Raw genomic sequence first — 21,533 nt, 5'->3', positions numbered from 1 at the left:
ACTTGTGTCCATTGTGTCTGCCTGAAAAGAGCTTACAACATGAGTATGGCACCAAAACATATTACAGATATTGGTTTACATCCAGTTCCTGATTTTAGGCAGGTATGAGTGGAAAACAGACTCCATAGGTGAAAGATACATCTCTTGGTAGACAGTGAAAAAAGTAACAGATCCTAAATCAAGTGACATGTCATCTTGTAAGCAATAAGAATCCAAACTGACGCCCAGCTAAGTATCCACTGATCTGCTCCAGAGCTTCCTGGACTGCTGTCTTGCTGCTGTAGGTCAGGTGAGCTCTCTCTAACAGCTCATAGATGAAGCTGAGAAAGAGAAGGAAAGGTGGCAAGTCAAAAGGCAGATATCCACTGGAGTGTTGTTGCAATGGATAATATTGTTATACCTTTCTTTTTACACTATATAATATCTAGCTTCTTTTGGTCAAGAAATGTAAAAAAAGAGCCTCTACTAATACATTTTATGTCCTTATTTACCAACATAATCCACAACTTTATGTTTCTTATAAGTACAAAGTAGAAGGCAGGCTAAACTGCAGAGCTGTATTTAATAAAATACTGTCTCATTCATAATTACTGAGGTAAATAAGAGAATTAATCTTTTTCATATGACTTTCATGTGATTCATTAGACTGATATAAAACACTTTTTGGATAAATCTGACAACTGGGGAGTGGAAATGTGTCTATGGAAATCCATATAAGATGTTATGGTAATCTAACTGGTAGATTACAGCAGGAACCAGAAAGGACTGATCAATTAAAAATGTTGCAATCTGTTCAGTATCTACTTTCACATTTTGACTCACATTCCAGGTTTAGTGATGCCTTTGTCACTTGGAACATCATAGGAATCAATGGCAGCTTCCAGATCCAATAAAATCTCTGTCAGAGGAGAAAGAAACCCCACCGAGCAGAGGAGTAAAGTGGAGTTAAACTTAGTTCATGAGATAATCGTGGTAAAGCGCCAAAACAAGGGTTGTGCATCTTCTTTATACCTTAAAGAATACTTACGTTTGATTTTAGCAACAGTAGCCAAATCTATTTTTAAACCTGAAAGAAAAACATATATAACCAGCTGATTAATAATGAATTAATAATAATTCAAATATGTTAAAACCTTTTGTCAATCAAATATCATTAATCTAAATTTAGCATTAATGATATTTAGCAATCAACCATTGAAGTGTGACTTCAATGGTTGAGATAAATAAGCATTCTAACCTGAGTTGAGGGATTCTACATTGAAGTTTTCAGTGACAGCATCTGTGTGGCTGGCTTCTTTAGCCTGCTCCAACAGCAACCTGTCCACAGCATTAATGGCAGAGGCTACATCATAGGGACTCAGGTCAAATGACGTGGACTCTTCGCATGTTTTCTCCTGCAGGAAACATAGATCAGATTAAACACTATGTTACTGGGCTATTGGAGTTTGCATGTTCTTTCTGGTTGGTGCACTGAACCATCAACAATGCTGGTGTAGCCTTTGAGAAAGATGCAAATGTGCACGCTCAGTCAACTGTTTGTTTAAACTGTTTGAATCACTGTTTCTGATTATGGAATCATCACACATATATTGTAACTTCTCCAAGCATGTATGTGGCCTTCCAACTTTTGGCCTATAATCAATCAATCAATCAATCACTGGTGCTCAAATACAATTGAGTGAAGTGTTAATTAATCACAGAATAAATAAGCTCTTACCACATTATGAGCTTCATCAAAAATGACCACAGCTCCATTCAGCTCAATATTGTGGGCTCTACGGCTCTGTGGAACAAAGGGAGAGGAGAGAATGACCAAATTCATTATAAGGGATTAATTACCAAATTATAGTCTACGTTAATGCACTTTACTGTCACCTTTGATAACCGTCTGTATAGTCTGACCCGCTCAAAAAATGTGAATTCTTTGTGAACAGAAATGATGTACAAATTAATTTGTATATTAAAGGTGAGATCTGATCCCAGTGGTCACTGGAGATATATGAGGAGACTCATTCTACAGCCAGGGTTTGAAGCTGTGGTTTGAGCATCTCCATGACCCTGATGTTTGACCTCCTGACTTGTATTGTTTTTTAAGAATAAACCCTTATTCCAATTTTGATTCTTGCAACATATTTTGTTTAAAGTTGGGACGGTAAAGTACTAACCACTTTGTAATGTTGCCATTCATTTTCACCACACTTTAAAAGATGTTTAGGGAGAGATGAACATTTCAGCGGTCCCATTTGAGTTTCAAAATGCGCCAAATATTCTCCATTGTAGCCAAGTCTGGTCTGCATGCAAGCCAACCCTGAAACACTGACTCGTCTGACCGTGCTTGACTAAGGTTTGCCAAAGTAATCCTTAGCACATGTGGATATATTGCTTATAGATAAATGACGGTTCTTGATGCAGTGCTGTCTGAGGGTCCTTGGCCCATCTTTGCTCCTAAAGGACTGGGCCTTTCCTGGATGCTAATTTTGAACCATGTCATGATTACAATCACCAGTTGACATCACCTATTTCAAATGACAATCCTTTTTTTAATCATTCTACCTGATTACTAGCCCTAAATTGCCCCCATCCGAACCTTTTTGGGAATGTGTTGCAGGCCTGAATGGCAAACGTTGACCAGACAAAACATAAAATATCTTATGTTCATACTATCTGCAATGAAATACAAGTCAAATAAAATTAAGAAATCATTGCTGTCTTTTTTTCTTTTTATTGCATTTTCCATACTATCCAAACCTTTTCTGAGTTGGGGTTGTACAAATATATATATATATACTAGGGCTACGTTGTAGCACTAACGGGCCCGAGCACAGGCAATTTCAAGTCTGTTGCGGTCGGGGAAGAGAGAACGATCGATGACCAAGTGCATGTCTCTGCCTTGCGTGCGTTTTAAGCTCTGCAGCAACAATAAACGCTTCACTTTCTGTAGCCAGCAGGTGGCGCTAGGATTTTAAGTCATGGTGTCTTTGTAGATATCATCAGGTTGCGACTCTTGTCTTACATGTCTAGTTTGGAGTTGATTGGACCAAATATGTCCAAGATACAGACACTCGTGTTTTGATGGCGTGTGATCAGACTTTGACTCCACGCCATGGTCAGAGTTTGGTGTTTTCCTATTTTGTAACAGGTAAAAATAGCAGTTAAATGTCAACAGTTGTCTTTATTGTCGTTCTATTATTTAATAAATGCGACAAACTATAGTTTTTATATATATTGTATGACTATATATATATATATATATATATATATATATAACTTTATAACCTGTGTTATCAAATATGTTGTGCGGCATCAGAAAGCTTTAAATTAGGGGAAGAGTGGTCGAGCACAGGCAATTTCAAGTCTGTTGCGGTCGGGGAAGAGAGAGCGATTGATGAACAAGCGCATGTCTTTGCCTTGCGTGCGTTTTAAGCTGTGCAGCAAGAATAAACGCGTCACTTCCTGTAGCCAGCAGGTGGCGCTATGATTTTAAGTCATGGTGTCTTTGTAGATTTCATCAGGTCGCAAGTATTGTCTTACATGTCTAGTTTGGAGTTGGTTGGACCAAATATGTCCAAGATACAGTTGTTGTGATTGATGGCGTGTGATCAGATTTTGAAGCCACGCCAGGGTGAGACAGTATGACGAAAAGTTGATTTTTTTGATAACTTGATGTCATGTATTAAATCATGCTTGTGTTGGCAAGTGGTTGGGGGCAATCAGTTTCATTTGCAGATAGCACATTTTCGTCTGTAATAGACAAATGACAATAACTTCTAAAGCTGAATTTGTGTGACAGGCCGTATTATGTGATTTTTTTGGTCGTTCAATAAGTGCAGTGTTTTAAGCAGTGATGTATTACAGCAGTGTTGTTGCGCTCATATTCATTGTATCTCAGTGTTTGTGATGGTGAGTCCTAATGTTGTCAATTGATGTAACAACAAACAATGATTTCAGATGTTGGATTGTGAACATGTGACGCGTGATGCTGGTTACATTTGCTTCAGTGGCAATTTTGCCCTGAAATTTCGGGTGTGGGACTTTTGTATGATATCATGTCACTATCAGAAAAATAGAGGTAGCTGATTATTATAAGCAGTAGGCCTATATAGACCAGTAAGATCTACTATGGGCTGCATTTTTAGTGCCAGCAGGGAACAAAAATCCAATGTCATTGACACTGCACATGTTTTAGAGTCGGCGCGACACAAAGATGTTGTCTATAATACAGCATTAAAGTAAAATGATTGCAACAAAGTGAAAAGATTAGACAGACACAAAGCTTCACATCAATGTCAACATCAATACTGTGAATAAAGAGGTTTAGGAGACGTAGTGCTACTGGAAACAGCTGTTTGTAAAATGTGACTTGCAAGTGGTGTGTCCATGTGAACAGTATAAGCTTGGGCAGTTGAGCCCAGAGTAGAGAGGGACAGAGTAGAGACGGATGGCAAGAGAGAGGCTTGTTTCATAGAGCAAGAACACAGATAGAAATGCATGCAAATCAAGTGACTTCAAATCAAGAGTATAATGCTTGTGAGGCAAGGTTATGCGAACAAACATTCATGGTACTTTGCATATAAAAGCAAATCAAATATATTAGTACACAAAGGACAGATGTAATGAACGTTCTGCACAACAGCGCCATCTACATGTGGAGTCCCTAATAAAGACATGTTGTTGAACTGTTTCACACCTATTGTTGACCTTACATGTAGTGTTGAATTACCTGTCAGTTCAATGCATTTATAGAGTCTAGCGAGATGGTTAGTTTGATGTAAGGAAATGTATTGGGATAATATATGAATAATCCACAAATAAGTAAGTAATTGTATGTTATGTTGGCTGTAGGTCTTGGAATTATGATTATTACACAGATGTGATGTGTTAGCGCTCTTATGTAGCGTGAGTAATTTTGCGGATAATTGTAAATGTTACCACAATGTAATGTTTACACTGAGTAATTGGCGGTGCTGTGAGTTGAACTGTAGTATGTTGATATGGATCTGTTCAGGTGATGATTATGATTAGAGGCCAGTAGTTTGGAGGTTGTTGGATTAGGCTCAGTGGAATAACAAATTATTTTTTGTTTTATTGGCACATAGAGCTGTTCAGGCGTGTAATGTAATGATGTGACAGAATTTTGGTAGTGATAGGATAATGCATTGTGGACTTATGTAAACAATGTTTGTCTGGTGAATGATGATCCATGGGCAAATCTAATTGGTTACATGGTTTGAGGAAATGGCGTAAATATGATTTCGATTCAATGAGTTGAGTGTGTTTATTTGAGCTGTATATTGTAAAGTTCAGGCAATCATATGAAAGTGTGTGAATGACATTATTAAGCCTTGGGAAGGAAGTTTTGGTGTGTGATCAATACATGGGGTTACACTGCCATCTAGTGACTAGATATTGCAGCACATCTGCCAGTACAAACCGTGGTCTGACACTGCCATCTAGTGACTAAATATTGCAGTACAAGTAGGTGTGCAGAAGCTTGTGTTTTGATGGCGTTTAGTCACATTTTGACGCCTCGCCACGGTCACACGGTGTGGCGAAAAATTTATCTTTCAATAACTTTAGATCTCCATCTTGTTGTGATGACACTCGTCTAAATTTTCAGTTGATCTGATGAAAGCCCTCCAAGAAGTATTTGAAAATAAAAAACATGGAATATGGTCCAAATCGAAAATGGCGGGGTTCCTGTTGCGTTTTTCAAATTGCTCCGAGCGCGTTTTTTGTGCATCTGGTGATGATACACAACTGTCTCAATTTCGTGAGGATCAGTGAATTCTAAATGAGGGGTTTCTCCATGAATGAGGAGAAGCTCCGTTGGTGGCGCTGTTGAGCCATTTTGCCACGCCCATTCTTTAAAACCATCTGAATATCTTCAAGGGAGGGGGGCTGATGATACACACATGTAGTTTGAGGGAGATGGACCCATGAACACGGAAGTTAAAGCGTTTTCGTGTGTCATGGCGAGCTGATGTGACGCCCCGCCACAGTCAGACAGTGTGACGAAAAGTTGTTTCTTTGATAACTTTAGATCTCCATCTTGTTGTGATGACACTCGTCTAAATTTTCAGTTGATGTGATGAAAGCTGTACGAGAAGTATATCAAAGTAAAAGATTATGGAATATGACCAAAATGGCCACGAAATCGAAAATGGCGTGCTTCCTGTTGCGTTTGTCATAGTGCTCCGAGCGCGTTTTTTGTGCATCTGGTGATGATACACAACTGTCTTCAATTTCGTGCGGATCAGTGAATGCTAAATGAGGTGTTCCTCCGTAAATGAGGGAAAGCACCGTTGGTGGCGCTGTTGAGCCATTTTGTCACACCCATTTCCAAATACCCCAGAATACGTAAATTTTCACGAGGCCCATAATCTGCCCTATAGATGTTGAATGCATTCTGTAGTGAGAACACATTCAAGCACATGTCCTACACCTCCATGAGAGGGGGGAGGGGTGAGAAGGGGGAGGGATGAGAGGGGTGAAAGGGGGTGGGGTAAGATGGGGGCGGGGTGAGAGGGGGGCGGGGCCTTCAAAACAGGTTGATCTGAGGAGGTCTGTTTTAGACAGAGTAAAAAGGTGCTGTTTTAAATTATCCTTGGGGTATTTTTACCAAAATATTTTACAGACATTTCATTAAGACCCCAAGGAACCATATCAACTGTGGTGAAATGGAAATAATATGTCCCCTTTAAAGCGAATATGTCCCCTTTAAAGCGTTTTCGTGTGTCATGGCGAGCTCATTTGACGCCCCGCCACAGTCAGACGGTGTGTCGAAAATTTGTTTCTTTGATAACTTTAGATCTCCATCTTGTTGTGATGCCACCCGTCTAAATTTTAAATTGATGTGATGAAAGCTCTCCGACAAATAAATCAAAGCGCACGATGTACAAAAACAAGACATTTCCTGATGCCACCAGGGGGCGCTTTCCTTTTAAGTCATGATTTCTAGGTAGATGTCTTCCGGTCGCGACTCTTGTCTTATGTGTAGTTTGGAGTCGATTGGACAAATTTTGTCGATTGGACAAAATATGTCTAAGTTACAGAAGCTCGCTTATATTGGCGTTTAGTCGAACTTTGAGACCTCACCACGGTCACACAGTATGATGAAAAGTTTAAATATTGATAACTTTAGATCTTCATCTTGTTTTGTAGAGTCTCATCTAATTTTTAAGTTGATCTGATGAAAGCTCTCCGAGTAGTACATACAAATATAACACCTACCAAAAACAAGACATTTCCTGTTGCCACCAGGGGGCACTGTGATTTTATGTCACGACTGCTGTGTTGATGTCTTCAGGTCTGGACTCTTGTCTTACGGGACTCTTGTCTTACGTTTAGTTTGGAGTCGATTGGACCAAATATGTCTGAGATACAGACGCTCGTGTTTTCATAACGTTTCGTCACACTTTGATGCCACACCACGGTCAGACGGTGTGTCTAAAAGTTAATTCTTTGGTAACTTTAGATCTTCATCTTGTTGTGATGACACTCGTCTAAATTTTTAGTTGATCTGATGAAAGCTGTACGACAAGTATATCAAAGTAAATGGCGGGCTTCCTGTTGAGTTTTTCATAATGCTACTTGAGGCTTTTTTCTGCATCTGGTCATGATACACAACTATCTTCATTTTCGTGAGGATCAGTGAATGCTAAATGAGGGGCTCTCCGTAAATGAGGGGAAGCTCCGTTGGTGGCGCTGTTGAGCCATTTTGCCACGCCCACTTTCAAATACCCCAGAATATGTCCATTTTCACGACTTTCTAACTTACTGCAAACTTTTAATACTTTTTGAGCATGTTAAAGCCCTCAAAAAACCATTTCTAGTAAGCGAGGAAAAATAATAATAATAATAATAATAATAATAATAATTTCAATTTCAATAGGGCCTCCCACCGATTTCGGTGCTCGGGCCCTAATAATAATCATTTCAATTTCAATAGGGCCTCCCACCGATTTCGGTGCCCGGGCCCTAATAATAATAATCATTTCAATTTCGATAGGGCCTCCCACCGATTTCGGTGCTCGGGCCCTAATAATCATTTCAATTTCAATAGGGCCTCCCACCGATCCCACCGATTTCGGTGCTCGGGCCCTAATTATATATTTGTATACTATGTCGCTGCTTTAATGAACACGCCACTGTAGGTCACTCTCTTTCTCTCTCACACACAAAAACAAACACACACTATTCTCCCTATTTTATGTTGACGTACCATCACAATGATTTTAAATATGATATTCTAAGGAAACAAAGATAACATGTCATTGTGCAGGTATGAACAGGGCCTGAGGTAGTTTAAGAAGCGAGTCAGAAAATGCGATTTCTCAAGGCAGCTCACCTTTGGATCCAGCAGGTAATTGTAAGGCATAAAAATGATATCTGCTTGCTGCTTTAAGGAACGTGAGAGATAGTAAGGACAGGCCCTGGGGGGGGGGAAAGAGCAAATGAAAAAGGATCTATTATCCCTGAAGAAATACAACAAAGCTGCAGCACAAGGACATTACACCAACAAATCATTCATAAGGCAGTAACAGTAGTATTTACATGGACGGAAAACTAAAGCCCTTTCCAGCTGACGTCGACATAATTTGGTCTGGACTTTCTCCGGAGTTTGCTTTTCTCACCTGAACAACGCAGCAGGAGATTCTGTGATCAGACGCATTAACAACAACACAGAAATCTCAAGAGCATTCAAGTGAGGGGTGTTGCAGCAGGCAGAGCAAGGATGTAGAGATCCGAGGTTTTTGTTTCCCAACGTCGGCTCCTAATCACCAAAAGCTCTCTTGATATCTTTGTCAGTGTCTTCTACTTATGTGGCTCCGCTTTTTAATCCTGAGATTGTTTTGTTGTGTCTGTAACGTGCTAGTAATTCCATCAAAACATCCACTCGGTCACAGTGAATCCTTCGGAGGATCTCCCGCTCTGTTCACACATAAACTTCTTAATCAAAGACCCCCCCCAAAAAAAGAGAGCAGACGTTTCACGAGCACTGAAGAAGCTGGAGCACTGGAAATCTAAACACTAGCAGGGGCTTTTAGATCGCAAGCGCAGGGTTTGAAGTCAGAGCATTACAATATCTAAAGATTAAATCAATAAGACATGCTCTCAAACTGAACGATCACCCTCTTAAATTTTAAACCCCATATCATTCAGGTTAAAATCTGATCTGGACACAATCAGGATATGAAACACATTTTAATATTTAGTGTAAAAGAGCTGAGAAATTTGCTGGGGAAACCGACAAGTCAGTGAACAGGGGTAGATAAATCTCACCTCTGTTTGTTGCCAAATTTGACCAAGTCTTCCACATCAAGGATAGAGTTCAGCAAGTCTTTGTCAGTGCTCTTCTCTAAAGAAGAAAAACATACATATAATGTGCAAGGGGTCACAAGCAGCGTTTAATATCAGGTGCTATATCATGACTAGATGCTCTTCTCATATATTTGCATTCAGCTCATCCACACCAGCTCTGACCATCCAAAGCTATCCTTACATTTTTGTTAGTGTCTTCTATGTATGAGTTATTTCACTTTTTGCGTCTGTCCCATGTTAGTCTGTCTGCTCGCAGTGAATCCTGCGGAGGATCTCCTGCTGTATTCTCACATCAGATAATTTGGACATTCTGCAGAGTTGTTATTAGGAGACTGGCCTGACAAACTCAGCTGAAAGTCCAGGGGCTCTAAATTACTCTCAATCCCAGTTCAGTAAATGTCCTAAAGCAGCTCTAGTGCTTCCATTTCAGACCTCACAGACATCTAGTGTTTAAAGCTCTTATAAGTGTGAAACCATTACCATCAACATTATTGTAGTAGACACATGATCTGGTGGAGACTTTTCCTCTGCACATATGGACCTGAAAAAAATCATAGAAATTGTTTTAAAACTGTGAAGACTGGTTCAGTTTGCACCAATTTTTGTGTCTAAACTTCTGCGTCTTTACGTAGCAACACATGCTCAAACAGTACAGACTGTGGAATCAGGACATTCAAACAGAACAAACAGTAACAATTAAAAAAACTATTTCTAAATATAAAATAGAGACTTTATATCTGAATCTTTAAGAAAGTTCATCTGACATGGCAACAAGTACAAAGCAGATGTGTAGATTACCTTAACATGGTTGCTCTCTTGACGCATCACTTCCTGGTTTATACATAGCTGCTCTCTTGACCCCAGCACACACACCTTTGGCCTAAAACAGACAAATGGGTACAGTGATATAGATACTGAGAGCTCAGCTTGTCTTTGAGGCACCAGAATCAGAAAAATATGCTTAACAGAGAATATGCCACATCAAAGCCTTTAAATCATCTCAAACATTTTAAAGGTTGACTATACATGTAAAACATCCAAATCGTAGTGGGATCCTGATTTTCATTGTTTAAATGGAAATACTAAAATGACATGAAAAACACATGCTATGTAAATAAAATAACATTTCTTACATCTTATTATGACTGGTAAAACAGATTACCTGTATGACGTGTTCTTTAACTCATTCATGACCTGGGCCAGCTGAGAATGTGTCCTGGACGCGTAAATGATCTTTGGGACATCAGTGTAGTAGGCTGGGACATAATGAGACATTAATTACACCTTGTTTCAGAGTTACATGAATTAATAGTTTAACTGCCAAATGTACACATACACAGGAAACTGTTGAACTGTGTGTAGGTCACAGACATCAAATCATCTGAAATCAGCTGATTGGTTGACATGGTGACATTAAGACCTTTGTTTATAGAGTGAGTGATGGATTCAGAATTCAGAATCCTTTCGAGAACGTATGTTTATCAGCCAAAAACGGTAACTCATATTCTTGCAGATAGGGCTGAGCTGTTTTTAAAACAATCTGCTAGTTTGTATGGACTTAAGCTGAGTTAAACGATAATTAAGCATTTGGGAACTCTATAACAATCCTTAGGGTGGGCAGCTTGGAAATGATTTCATTGCGCTTGAAGGGCATTTGGTTTAAGGAGATTTCTCAAAGATTCAACATTCCAAGAGACACCATTGGGAGCCTTTTAAGGGAGTTTAAAACTTATGGCACAGCTGCTTGGAAAATAGACCACCATTTCATCAAGTACCCTCACCACTCTTGATTTAGAGGAAAATCAAAGGTCAACTAGAATATGCCAAGTGAAATTTGGATAGTACTGAAGAGTTTTATGGACTGATGAAGCTAAACTGGAACTGTTTGGTCATACAGACCAGTGGTACATCTGGCGTGACAAAGACCAGGCTTATGACCAGAAGAATATACCATCCTTGCTGTCAAGCATAAAGCTGGGTCACTGGTGGTGTGGGGATGTTCTTCTGCTGCAAGTACTCAAAATCTTGTCCGTGTAGCTGGCATCATGAGTTCCCGGTAATACCAGGGCATTTTAAGGATGAACATGATGCCTTCAATTGAGAAATAGAACCTTAGTCATCATTGGACTATCCAGCAAGACAATCATCCTGAGCACACCTCCAAGTAAACCAAAGCTGGGTTGAGAAATAGATCCTGGAATGTCCTGGGGTCTTAACTACGAAGCGAGTTCAACATATCCATGATATCTTTCCAAAATCCGGGTGAACTTAACCTAACAATCACAGCAGGGTTAAGCAATCACATTAGGCTGGTTATCAACCCAAGTTTTCCTCATCGAGATCTGAGTGCGTTCACATAAAAGAGGCGGGGTTTACTACAAATGACCAATCACAGACATGGAAAATGAAGCAGAGCCTCATATTTAACAACGAGGATCAAACTTTTACATTAGAAAAATTTGAGGAGAACAAACACTTTATCCAGACTAAAGGAAACCCAGTTACAGCTGCTAAATGCAGGAAGGACAGATGGTAAAAGAAAGGCGTGAATGTGTAAGGCGACATTTGGGAAATAATATTACGTGACCAGGACATAGCAATGAGTTGGAACAAGATAAATAACTCAGGGTCATGTGATTTGAATCTGTTCTTTACTAACAAGACCTGTATAACTGAAGAAGCCCCTTGGACGAGAGATGAAACGTTTCACTGAATCACATGAAGTTGCCTAAGACGCTTTAGTTTAACACACACTGACTGCACTGACTCTAGTCAAGGTAGTCAATACAAACCTATGGACCTATTTTCATGCGCGCATTTGTGACAGGATGTGCATCAGGAAACAGGGAGAGATTGAGATGTGGGTGTTTTGGTGGCGGAGATCGACTTAACCACCCAGACACTGTTTGGAACTTCCCTTATCCTTCCTTTTAAAGAGAGAGTGCAGTGCACAACAGTGTAGTGTCACCGAGGGCTGACTGTTAGAGTCTCAGAGAGAGAGAGGGGAGGGAGGGATGGAGTCTGTCACAAGGTAAATCTGTAAACTATCTATGCCCCCTATTCAAGCAAATACTTACAGTCTGTGGTACTGGGAGCAGGCTGCTCCTACATGTCATGTTGGCTATGTTGGGCTCTAGCAGCTGACACAGGTTTATATTCCCTCTGATGAGAATCTATATTTTATACAGGTTGATGTTGTATTTCAAACTTAACCTGGTACGGAGCAGGTTAAGTTTGAAATACAACATCAACCTGTCTGAAATATAGATTCTCGGAAACCCTGAAGTAAACCTGAAGTTACCATGACAACCAGAAATCCTTCTTCATAGTACAGGCTTCTGGAGTGACCTTCTCATTTATTAAAAATCACAAATATTGTGTCAAGAACCTGTAAGGGGTTCACTTCATTGTGAACCTATCTAATAGTAAACTGAGGAACCGAGCCACTGGTACACTTTAAAGCTGTCTAGTGAGTTGATAGGAACATACTTGGTGTGTCACCGTCTGTGGCAGCCGATCCCCAGGATGAAAGCGGTGTGTTTGGGAACATCTCCCCGTCCATCTTCTGTGCTATCTTGCGGGCAGAGATGGTGTCCTTGAAGTGCTCCCTCCAGGCCAATGTGGCACACAGCAGACACAAGGTTTTACCAGTGCCCGTGGGACTCTCCAGAGCCCCGTTCTGCTTCTGCAACAAACAAGCACATGTGACCACTGGATGAATCTTGGAGAGAGCGCTCCGCCAAAGCACAGATTTCTTTCTGCAATATTCACAGATGTACTATCACATGATAGAACAAGGTCGTTGATTCTCCCCAAATTCATAATTCTGCTACTTTCAGAGAAGTGTTGATCCGCCAAGCTGCTGTTATTGATATAAAATAGAGAAATGCAGAGCTTTAATGGACAAGCAGCCCCTTTGCTCTGATGTGTGTTGTGCTAGAAGTTATTATTGTAGTATAATAACTACACACACATCATAAAACGTTACTCACATAAGAGGACTTACAACATGATGAGCCACTAACTTCCGACAGAGCAAGATCATTTTGATTTTGACCATCTGATCGACTGTCTGTTTTTCTGACTGACTGACTGACTGTTTTCTGACTGACTGAATGTCTGTCTGTCCTCCTGACTGTCTGTCTGTCTATTTATCTGACTGTTTGTCTATCTGACTGCCTGTCGGTCTGTCTGTCCGACTGAATGTCTGTCTGTCTCTCTGACTGACTGGCTGTCGGTCTATCTATCTATCTGACTGTTTGTCTGTCTGTTTGTCTATTTGACTGGCTGTTGGTCTGTCTATCTGTCTGTTAACCGTATACCTGTCTAACTGTGTGTCTATTTCACTGTCTGTTGACTGTCTATCCGGCTGACTGGCTGTCTGACTGTGTATGTCCAGCTGGTCACCATGACAGCAGCTGGTCAGGTGTAGAGCAGCATCACAGTATTGTGTAGTAGTTGTTTTCATTAGCAGCCGCTGCCTTCTTACCGTCTGAAGACATTCAATCACTTTGTTCATGTAGACCTTCTGACAGTCGTATGGAGGGAAGGGGAAACTCACTGTGACTCCATTCACAATCAGGGACGTCATCTCGGGTCTCCAACTAACGCTTCACTAACAGGGAACAGTCCCCGCGGGTCACATTCAAATGAACACACTGATACAGCTTGTTAAGAAACTAAACTCTTCACGTCACAAACTGCATCAGGACTAAACCCTCACGTCACAAACTGCATCAGGACTAAACCCTCACGTCACAAACTGCATCAGGACTAAACCCTCACGTCACAAACTGCATCTGGACTAAACCCTCACGTCACAAACACGATCAGGACCAATCTCTTCACGTCACAAACACATGAGATATAAAGACTCGACTTGGCGCCAGCTTTCCCGTCTAAGGTCAGTGCACATGCGCGTTGTACCATCGTCCCTGTGCTGCGTTCATGTGCAGGCGGAGAGCAGAGAGACGGTGCAGCAAACGGATGTGGTGCCATATTAATTTAAGGCAGCTGCATTTCATCACAGAGTAAAAAATCTTTCCCCATGTCCTGTTTCTAGCAAATCACGCAAAGTAAACAACAATCTTCATAATTTCCCTTATTCTTATTTATTTGAATAATCCAAATGCATCAGTTTCTGATGTGGTTAGCATGATATAATCCCTATGGGTAAATATGTTCTTTCCAGTAAAAGGAGCATTTGTCACCCTTCTGGAGTTTCAGTTGGTGAAGGTCTTTAATAATTACTGTGTTTAAAATTGTACGATGATAAAACATACATAATACAGATATTAAGATGTGAAGGAAAAAAATGTCTGAGCAATGTTGTCGAAATGTTTCTTACCAAATTAGACAGCTTTGTTGCTCTTAAGTTCAGTATAAATCAAGAAAGTGAAGAAATGAGGCTTTGTGCATATAACATGAGCCTAAAAGACATCGTTTCTATCAAGACATCATTTCACTGTTTTCATAAACTAATTAATAAATAAGACCACAAGCCTCTGTGGTAGAGATTGAGACCTTATTTGTCCCCAATAGTAACAAGGAGATCTAAATGTCTCTGGAATGGGTCCATGTTTAAATTAAGTGAGAAAGGGACTCAACCTAGAGGAACACAAAGGGGAAACATCTTGACTAAAATTGTGAATTAATTAACAGAAATTTTTATATTAATTTATTCAACTTTATTAGGGACAAATGATGACAACTTATTGTTGAAAACAATCCCTTCCATTGATGTTAGGACTTTGGATGTGGTCTTTGAAAAAATGCAAGTTATTTCCACCTGGGGAGTGGAAAGTCCTCAGTTCTCCATCGTTTCTCTTGGGTCTTGAAAAGGGACCCTTTGAGAAATTGAAATTTTACAACCTGAGTTTCTGTAGTAATATGGGTTTGTTTCATTTCATAAATTTACTTTTTTTCTGTGTGAGGTAATACACATAGAGAATACCTCTGTCACAGTGTCGTTTCTACATGGAATTCCAAGGTCCAACCATTCTCATTTGATGTGCGCCCCAGGATGATGTGCGCTGCAGGATGATGTGCACCGCAGGATGACGTGCGGTGATGATGATATGCGCTGATGATGTGCGGCGCAGGATGATGTGCGCCACCAGATGATGTGCGTCAAACGATGATGTATGGTGTTGATGTGCAGCAGGATGATATGCGCCGCAGGATGAAGTGCGCCGCTATGATGAAGTGCGCCGCTATGATGTGCACCGAAGGATGAAGTGCGCCACAGGACGATGTGCGCTGCAAAATGATGTGCGCCGCAGGCGTTGGCCGAAGTGCGCCCCAGGATGATGTGCGCGGCAGGATGTTGTGTGCTGCAGGACGATGTGCACAGCAGGAGATGTGCACTGTAGTGCGCCCCAGGATAATGTGCAGCAGGATGATGTGCGCTGCAGGATGATGTGCGCCTCACATGATGTGCGGTGATGTTGTGCGCAGCAGGATGAAGTGCGCCTCAGGATCATGATGATATGCACCGCAGGATGATGTGTGCTGCACGATGATGTGCGGTGATGAAGTGCGCAGAAGGATGATGTGCGCTGCAGGATGATGTGCGCTGATGATGTGCGCTGCGGGATGAAGTGCGCCTCAGGATCATGTGTGCGGCACCATGATGTGCGCAGGATGATGTGCGCTGCAGGATGATGTGAGGTGATGATGTGCGCCAGGATAATGTGAGCCTCACGATGATATGGGCCGCACAATGATGTGCGCCAAGCGATGATGTACGGTGATGATGTGCGCCAAACGATGATGTACGGTGATGATGTGCAGCAGGATGATATGCGCCGCAGGATGAAGTGCAACGCAAGATGATGTGTGCTGAAGGATGAAGTGCGTCACAGGACGATGTGCGCAGCCTGATGATGTGCGCAGCAGGACGTTGGCCGAAGTGCCCCCAGGATGATGTGCACGGCAGGATGATGTGCGCGGCATGATTATGTGCATGCGCTGAAGTGGTCCCCAGGATGATGTGCGCAGCAGGATGATGTGCGCTGCAGGATGATGTGCACTGCAGGATGATGTGCACCGCAGGATGAAGTGCGCCTCATGATCATGTGTGCCGCACAATGATGTGAGGTGATGATGATATTTGCTGCAGGATGATGTGCGCCACAGGATGAAGTGCGCCGCAGGATGATGTGCCGTTCTGCGGCGCACATCATCGTGCAGCTCACATCATCCTGCAGAGCACTTCATCCTGAAGCGCACAGGACGATGTGCGCCCCAGGATGTTGTGCGCCGCACTGTTAAGTTGGGCTGCATTGCTAGCTCTATGTCCAACCCTCCTCCTTTATCTGGGCTTGGGACCAGCAAAATGATCCAATAGAGAAACTCTGGCAGAACAAGTTTTGTTTTTCATAAGTTTTTGTTTTTTTTCAGGGTCCTGAAAGTGTTCAGTTTCACCACGTTCCACACTAGAGGTCTGGAAATGTGTCGATTCTTAGATGCATCACGATGTGGACTCTATATCGATGAAGAGACTGAACTCAATGACTCATGAGGTGCTGTCATTTGCCAGCACCTCGGCACACAAAACACACTGAGGACGTTGCTCAGTCGTGCCAGTGACCGTCACTTCAAGTTTAATCAGCTTCCTCGATTCGTTTAACATTGGGTTACAACGGGACGGGGTCTGATGTTTGGATACGAGTCAGCTGTGAGAAATTACTCCTCAGACACAATCAAGTGGCCATCGTATTGGAACTTAGTTGAACGGCCACTACAGGCAGCATACATACAAAAAGTATCACTGTAAAGCACTTTCTAAGGTGGATTTTGAAACATGCTCTGCAAAGTTTATCATTACATAATTGTTATAAATTGAATACTTGTGTTCTTTGTTTCATAGGTGATTGATTTAAGTCAATTTGTAAAGCATTGCTCCGTTTAAAACTAAATATCTGTTTGCTAACTGTTGAACGTGTTTCTCCTCCAATCAACTGTGCTTCAATGTGGCAAAGATGGATTTATAAATTGCTCAAAGACCAGAAGTGGAAACTCATCAATGTTAAACATGATCTTGGACACAATCAGGGGGATCACTGTGAAATTTCATGGGGGCTCTAACAACTCACTGCCTCCACAGCAGGAGCAGAATGTGGACCTCACATCTTTACTACTGTAACAAAACAGTTTTTCTTTTTCACAATTAACATTGTATCAAATGTTAACCACTAAATATTATTTAAGTTAATATTAGGGCCTAGTGTATATTCTACAAATATTTTGTATAAACCAAACTGCAAGTGTGCCATGACTATTTTAGTCCACTTATGTTCAAGTTAAAATTGTTAATAGTCAAAGAACAGCTTACTAAACTCGAGATAATGAATATTTAAAGGGCTGGGAATCTGGTCTTTTTAATATTGATCACAATGCAATGGAAACAGTTTATAAGTTGGTATCAAAAAATTAATTTAAAATGTATCTTTAATAAATGATTAGGACAACAATCAAAATGTGTTCAAAAACTCATTGTCCACACAACAATTACACAACTCAATACCTAATATCATTTATTATAGTTTAATACAATAATCATTAAACACAGAAGGTGGATGATGGACATCCTACTCCTCTCCAGCAGACGGTAGAATGATCTTGTTTGGGTCGTAATAGTTCTCATCTATGAGAGGAAGACCCTCCTGTTCTCTCTGCTGGATCACACGCTCAGCCTCCCTTCTTGCCCACTGCCGCATTCTGGAACAGTCATACAGGAGATACAGTCAGGGAGTGAGAAGGACAGAAAAGGAAACTTGTACATCTATACCTTGTAATTACTTGTTATATATTATATATAAAGTGCTTTTATAATTTGACCCTGAAACAAAAAAGACAATGTAAATTTTCTTTTAGCTCTTTTATTTATGAGTGATTTCAGCTGTAACCAGTGTTAATTTCGTTGACGAAGACGATGACGAAATATATTCGTTAACGACCTTTTTTCCATGACGAAGACGAGACGAAGACAGGTCCGTAGCTCCGCCCTCCGCCCCGCGCATTCGCTCAGAGAGACACAGTGAAAGCAGAGCTTGTTCTCTATGAGCAGCCTCTCAGTGACCGACTGCTTCTTAACTATGAAAACAGTGAAAACCAGAGTTTCTCTGGTCTCAGCTGCTCAGAGATCAGCGCTGCAGCTTCTTGATCAGAGCAGAAGCTGCAGTTGGTTTGTACCGATGTTCAGTTTCTGTGTCCGGCTCCAGTCTGACCTGCTCTCCCTTTTTGTTTTCACATTTAAAATTAAATATATATTTTTAAGCTATTAGGCTGCAGCTATATGTTTTTATAGAAAAGGAGTTTAATGTGGCTATTAAATGTGACTAAAACTAGACTAAAATTTAATTTGTTTTCGTCGACTAAAACTAGACTAAAATGTAATTTGTTTCAGTCAACTAAAACTAAGAAGGATTAAAATTACTAAAAGGTGACTAAAACTAATATGCATTTTCGTCAAAAGACTAAGACTAAATCAAAAATAGCTGCCAAAATTAACACTGGCTCTAACCTTTGCCATTACTGATGTAATAACCATAACAATAATAATAGTTGTATATAGTTCTTTTCAATGGACCTAAGTCTGCCATTACATGTTTATTCTATATTATGTTAGTCTGCTTTGAAATCTTTACAGTCAGGTGATATGCAAAAACACAACAAGAAAAGCATGATCTTTCCTCTGTTCTGAGAGGAAACCATGACTCAGCAGAGCCATCACTACCAACACCATCGCGTGTTGGTAAATAATAGTCAATATGTTAAGATTGGGGGACTTACCCATGGTCTGGTAAATAGTGGATAAATGCTGATCCGATCACAAGAGTCAGTGAGATACCAAAGAAGAAGGCCACCCTCATGTTCCACTCATCCGCCACAGGATCACTGGAGAAGCCATGGTAATCTGGATTCTGAAAAAAAACAGAGCAACACATATCAGCAGCTGTATAGTGTGACACTTGTGGAATAAAAGGTTTTTATTTTCAGATAGCAAGTGGATTTTTGGAAAACAACGTTGATGTGTGTCATGACTACCGCCAGCTAGGGGAACTTCTGTTACTGACTTACTGCAGCTTTCATATTCACTTAATGATGAAATAAGACACACAGGCTGACTGTTGCACTTTGCATCCTCCTGACCTCCCTCACAAACTCTGCTGGGAGAGAATAATAAATAATGAAAATGATGCCTTAATATAGTTTCCCCTTGACTCAAATACAAATACACTTCTACTGAGAAGTACCACAAACATATGCAGGTTGTGTGCCCATGATATGAGCAGCAGTGAGGCAGTCCATCTAGAGGCGTGATGACTTTCCCATATACATTGAGACTCAAACAAGGCTACCCCTAAGAGGTCCGATGACCAGTTTATACAAAAGAACTGCAGTGACTAATGCGTTGTATTGAATTGATGTGTTTTTCACTTTCCTCCTCCAAACATGTATGACTGTAGGAGGACATCATTGGCTCAAACAGTGCAGCAAGTCCACACGCAGATAAGGTTCATTCTAAGTCTGTCTTGGAAATCTATCACAGCAAGGTTATTAGTTTGTCGTCATACGCTTGGTTCCAGAAAAGGAGTATTATCAAACACACACTGAACTCCAGATAACTTCCTGGAATCAGGGGAAGTGCGTTTGTAAATGAGAAGAGATCATCTCGCATATTATTTCAGCCATTTGCCTAAACAGTCACAGCTACAGCGATATAACCAAAGCTAGGTACGCATTATGTACATGACAGCCTGTGTCCCACACACTTCATGGAGAGAGCCGAGAAGGACTCACCTTGACGTACTGGCTGACCTCACCGTGTCCACCCTGGTCCACCGTGGGGTGCAGCTCCATCATAGCGGGAGAACCGGCGGCACCGCTCGGTTTGGACTGGGAGACAAACCTTGCCGGCGGACGAGCAAGTAACCGGGGTAGAGCGAGGCCGAGCCGTGACAGACGGGTCAACATTATGGCTGTTTGTGAAGACTGTGCTTGACCCGGAAGCGGAAAAACAACCTTTTACTCCGCTTCTTCTAAATCTCCTACAGGTTGAACGGAGCGTTACCGCCACCACAAGGTAAATGACGGAATTGCACCCAGTAAACCCAGCATGGTTAATACTGATGGTCATCCATGTGGATTATTTTGTAAAACAAAAAATAGAAACGTTAGATCCAAATTGATTTGCTGGGATTTTTAAATTATAAATATAGATATAGATCTTATAAATGACCACTTATATTATAAATGACCACTTAGCGTTTAATGGGCCTGTGGAAACGCAGTAGCATGCATCAGCCTTAACTATAATGCTTGTTGCAGACAGAGTACCAAAGGAGATGTGTTGATAGTAACATTTAAACCAGGATGCTGTGGTCTAAGCGCATACTGCATGTGACTATGCAGTATTCTTTCATTAGCAAAGCTCATTCAGGACAACAGCTGGAGTGCAGCTGTTTGGTCAAAGCCATGGACTTATCTTAAGGGAACAGGGAACTTATCTTATTTTATCCGTGTTATTTTATTTTTGTGTGTCTTGTGACTGTTGACATTTTTTGTATGCTGCTGTCTTGGCCAGGCTTCCCTTGGAAAAGAGGTCATTTTATCTCAACGGGACCGACCTGGTTAAATAAAGCCAAATAAAATAAAATAAAATAAAATGGAAAACTAAGTAATGATACTGATGTGTTATCTATTCTCATTTGTCAGTTTCGTGCTGCAGAAAGATGGCAATATAGTATGTTGGGCATGGACTGTCTGATAAACACTTGTAGTGCCCATGTTTAATTCATTTTCATTGCCAGTGTTTTGTGTCAAAATGCTAAAAGTGTTTTTGAAAATACAGAAGGGACACGTACTTGAATTTCAGAGACGCAGGTGGAGTAAAACTTAAGGAGGACTAATTTGTGTTGGTTTTGAATTCTCTTGCATTTTCATTAACCCCAGTTCTTATATCCCTTTGTGTGTCTAACTGAACAGAGCTTTATTAGTAACTGAAGAAATAGAGTAACCTTCATCGTATGAGAGTAAAAACCCAGTAGGTTGTCCTGCTGCTAACTGTGAAATGAAACTGTTCTTTTTTTTCTGTTCAAGCTAAAATAAAGTGGATTCACTTGGTCTGACGTTTTCTATCACATCTATATAAAACACCTCATTAGCTTCACACTTCAAACCCCTTGGGGATGAAAGGTTTTTTGAGA

The 21,533-nt window shown here is 40.9% G+C and overlaps 2 protein-coding genes across 4 annotated transcripts in view; both read right to left on the bottom strand.

The window, feature by feature from the left end:
• The window catches only part of rtel1 (regulator of telomere elongation helicase 1), a 30,809-nt gene extending 16,599 nt beyond the window's left edge, over positions 1-14,210 (bottom strand). For 2 of the 3 annotated variants that reach the window (XM_062392115.1, XM_062392114.1), the window contains exons 1-12: positions 13,811-14,210; positions 12,811-13,006; positions 10,484-10,577; positions 10,120-10,201; positions 9,802-9,862; positions 9,283-9,358; positions 8,348-8,432; positions 1,718-1,783; positions 1,238-1,394; positions 1,028-1,066; positions 823-898; positions 223-320 (exon numbers count right to left, since the gene is read on the bottom strand). In XM_062392115.1, coding sequence (XP_062248099.1) covers positions 223-320; positions 823-898; positions 1,028-1,066; positions 1,238-1,394; positions 1,718-1,783; positions 8,348-8,432; positions 9,283-9,358; positions 9,802-9,862; positions 10,120-10,201; positions 10,484-10,577; positions 12,811-13,006; positions 13,811-13,912 — 1,132 coding nt within the window. In that variant the 5' untranslated portion in view covers positions 13,913-14,210. The remainder of the gene's footprint in view (positions 1-222; positions 321-822; positions 899-1,027; positions 1,067-1,237; positions 1,395-1,717; positions 1,784-8,347; positions 8,433-9,282; positions 9,359-9,801; positions 9,863-10,119; positions 10,202-10,483; positions 10,578-12,810; positions 13,007-13,810) is intronic. The other variant, XM_062392116.1, reaches the window with a different exon arrangement.
• A 3,622-nt stretch (positions 14,211-17,832) lies between these two features.
• Positions 17,833-20,344, bottom strand: ndufb11 (NADH:ubiquinone oxidoreductase subunit B11). The gene is made up of 3 exons (XM_062392812.1): positions 20,128-20,344; positions 19,117-19,247; positions 17,833-18,042 (listed from the first exon to the last, which is right to left on the bottom strand). The coding sequence occupies exons 1-3, from the start codon at positions 20,299-20,301 to the stop codon at positions 17,913-17,915; spliced, it is 435 nt and encodes a 144-aa protein (XP_062248796.1). The 5' UTR covers positions 20,302-20,344; the 3' UTR covers positions 17,833-17,912.
• Between the last annotated feature and the right edge of the window lie 1,189 nt (positions 20,345-21,533).

This window comes from Platichthys flesus, chromosome 7 (genome assembly GCF_949316205.1).
Source record: "Platichthys flesus chromosome 7, fPlaFle2.1, whole genome shotgun sequence".
In the NCBI taxonomy this organism is placed as follows: Eukaryota; Metazoa; Chordata; class Actinopteri; order Pleuronectiformes; family Pleuronectidae; genus Platichthys; species Platichthys flesus.
The sequence above is the reverse complement of the archived record's forward strand: the minus strand, read 5'-3'. Positions and strand labels throughout refer to the sequence as shown.